The 3,265-nt window shown below is 46.1% G+C and overlaps 1 protein-coding gene across 1 annotated transcript; it reads left to right on the forward strand.

The window, feature by feature from the left end:
- The first annotated feature begins 504 nt into the window (after positions 1 to 504).
- LOC120961419 (uncharacterized) lies at positions 505 to 2,406 on the forward strand. The gene is made up of 3 exons (XM_049611005.1): positions 505 to 1,372; positions 1,449 to 1,989; positions 2,230 to 2,406. Exons 1-3 carry the CDS (start codon positions 1,332 to 1,334, stop codon positions 2,404 to 2,406), a joined length of 759 nt encoding a protein of 252 aa, XP_049466962.1. The 5' UTR covers positions 505 to 1,331.
- The last annotated feature ends 859 nt before the right edge of the window (positions 2,407 to 3,265 follow it).

A 3,265-nucleotide genomic window follows, 5' to 3' on the forward strand; every position in this document is an offset into this window, starting at 1 on the left:
GGCAACGCCATCATTCCGCACATCTGCTTGCCCGCCGTGGGTTCTAATCGCGTATGAACCGTCCGCCGAAGCAAGAGCTGACTATCCGGCTACGTGGTACTCAAGTCCTGAAAAGGCCGGTATGATCGCGTAGGCCATAATGACGATAATAATAATAATAATAATAATAATAATAATAATAATAATAATAGTAATAATAATAAGAACTTAACATAGCAGTCCACACTCGGGGAAGGTTTTTGTTTTGACTTTGTTGCTGCCGGGTGTCCCGCGGTGGTGCGACAAATCAACGGAATGCAATCGACCAAAACATGAACCTACCGATCCGAACTCATTCCAAGGCATTGCCGGCAATCGGCGTCATAATAACTACTCCAAACCAACAAGCCACCAGATTCTGGACGGACAGGTGCAGCACCATACGCGCACCGTAATAAACAAATCCAGAATCCTCTTTTGTATGGATTCAATTCAATATGTTGTTTCCACTTGAGTCAGCTAGCTGAATTAGAAATAAATGTGCAACATATCACACGCACGTTTGCTTTGATCGTGTGTCTTTTTGATACCCCCAACAGTAGAGCCGATCGCAAAGATGCCAATGCCAATGGTTGTGTTGTCTCACAGGTAGCGAGATCGAAAATGCATGGACTTTGTAGCCGCAGCGGATGAAAATGTACGCATCAGAATCAAATAGTTTTGGGGTTTCCAAACGCACGCACACGCACAAACACGCGCGCGCAAACTCACACACACACACACACACACACACACACACACACACACACACACACACACACACGCGCGCGCGCGCGCGCGCGCGCGCACACACACGCGCGCGCCCACGCGATAAGGCACCTACGAACGCGTGCACGCGAGAACGCACCTACGAAAGCGCGAATGCAAGCACGCACCCCCCATCAAAGAGAGAGAGATTGACTGTCAAACTGAGTGGATGTGCCTTCCTCGTGCTCCTGATTTTATACGCTGTTTTGCCGTGTTATTTCTGGAATCTCAACATTTGCAACAGTGGTGCTGCTGAGTTGTTCGTACTGGCTAGTGCGTGCCTTCGATTAATATAAAGCTGCCTCTGTTTATTCAACATTTTTGCCGAGAAAGTGTTTGGCTTCGTTTCTGCTCCTGTCACTCATCAGATTGTGCTGAGTCATCGTTATGCAGTGCTCAACCTGCAATGCACCCACCGATAGTGCTAATTCGGTGTCCTGTGCCGGTGTTTGTGGTTCCAAGCATCACACCCATTGCACGGGGTTGTCCCGTGATTCTACTCGTGAGCTTGGGCGTAATAATCAATTGTTGTGGTTGTGCAAAACATGTCACGAGTTTCGCATTGGCACAAATTCACTTCTCACAAGTGAGATAGCAGCCCTACTCGAATTGGTCAAAGCAGATATTCTCACCACAATTGACGCATCTCTCTCTTCTCTTAGATCGGCTATCAAGAGCGATTTGCTTCCTGAGATCCTCGCTCTCGTTGATAAGCGAGCGCTAACACCCATATTAGCTAAGCCGTCTGTTAGCAACGCATCGCGATCGCACACATCCACTAATGTATCGTCGCTCAATGCCACAAATACATCCAGAACGACTAAAACAGCTTCCGCTCGCCGTACATTTACTAACTCAACGGAGCTCACTGATGATATCCAAGCTGCGAACGATACCAACACTGTGGATGATTCTGACAACTGTAACCACTACAATCATCGTACTAAGCCGACTAGTGATGTTAGTGCTGGAAACTATCGAACAAATACACAAGCATCTTCTGATCCTGTTTTGAACCAAAACACCACCAACACGGGCATAGCCGAGAAAGTATGGTTATACTTCACGAACATCAAATCGCATGTCTCGGCTGATGATATGCGTGTGTGGCTTAAAGCTGTGCTACCAACGGACGACATTAATGTTTACCGTCTCACGAAAAAGGGTGTGAACCTGGACTCGATGTCCTTCATATCGTTCAAAGTGAGTGTTCCTAAATCTCTTAAGGAGCTTGCGCTGCAGTCTACTATTTGGCCAGTTTCACTTACTGTTCGGGAGTTTGTTGCTCGTGGCCTACCAAAGCAACGTGTACATGAAAGGGCTCGATTTGACCCTTCTGAGCTTATTTCGCATCGTACAAATAGTGAAAATTGCTCTTCTGCTGTGCCAAAAACTACCGCTCATCCGGATCATTTTTTGGAACATCGATCGCCACCCCCACAGCGCGTGATTCTATCACCATCCCAGATGACCGAGATCCTAGAGGCTATTCAACTGGAGTTTCCTCCCACACCGCCTCAGTTATCACCGGGGGTGGGGCTTCAATCACAATCCAATCTCAGCAACACGAACCGCTCACCACAGATCAGCCCGTTTGCCAAACGGATAGCTCACAATTAATAGACCCATTTGTGATATATTACCAAAATGTTCGAGGCCTTCGCACCAAATACAATGAATTGCGCCTTTCTGCGAATGAATCAGGGTTTGAAATGCTTGCCCTTACTGAAACCTGGTTAAATGAATCGATTCCATCCAATATGGTCCTGGATAGTGATTCTTACAATATATACCGTTGCGATCGCAGCAGGTTAAACAACGAACGTTCGCGTGGGGGTGGTGTGCTACTTGCATGTTCCGTTCGATATCCTTCTGTGGCACTTAACATTAATCAACCCACGCTTGAAGCTTTATGTATACGTGTTTCTTTTTCTAAGTTTCGTCTTTATGTGGGGATTGTTTATGTGCCACCGTATTTGAGCAGCGACCGCAACTATTTGGAATCCCTTTCTGCTTTCATCAGTGATGCATACATGCAAATGAAACCGAATGATCATCTTATCCTTCTGGGTGACTTCAATCAACCTGCGTTAGAGTGGTCGCTTTCTACCGCAGTAAGGCCAGATTCATCTTCAGCTATAAGACATTATGTGCCACATATTTCTTCGAATACATCCAGTTCCTGCTTTTTGGATATGTTAAACCTGCATGAACTCTATCAGCTGAACGGGGTGCATAACCATTTAAATCATTATTTGGACCTGGTGCTCTCCAACTCTGCTGCAGCTGCTTGTTGTTCTGTGTATCCTGCTTCGTCACTGCTCCTGCCCCAGGATGCCCATCATCCTGCTCTAGAAATTGCGTTACCGTCTTCTTTATTTAGGGCTAGTAGGGTTATGAATGTATTACCTTCTGCTCCTAATTCATTGAGAGTTCGTTATAATTTTCGGCTCACAGACTATCGTAAACTTAATTCAAT

This window comes from Anopheles coluzzii, chromosome 2 (genome assembly GCF_943734685.1).
Source record: "Anopheles coluzzii chromosome 2, AcolN3, whole genome shotgun sequence".
NCBI lineage: Eukaryota > Metazoa > Arthropoda > Insecta > Diptera > Culicidae > Anopheles > Anopheles coluzzii.

Coding starts and splice junctions, on each gene's coding strand:
- LOC120961419 (XM_049611005.1), top strand. CDS start 1,332: ATGTCACGAGTTTCGCATTGGCACAAATTCACTTCTCACAA. Junction 1,373..1,448: donor CACAAATTCACTTCTCACAA/GTGAGATAGCAG, acceptor CTCTTCTCTTAG/ATCGGCTATCAAGAGCGATT. Junction 1,990..2,229: donor TGTCCTTCATATCGTTCAAA/GTGAGTGTTCCT, acceptor CCACCCCCACAG/CGCGTGATTCTATCACCATC.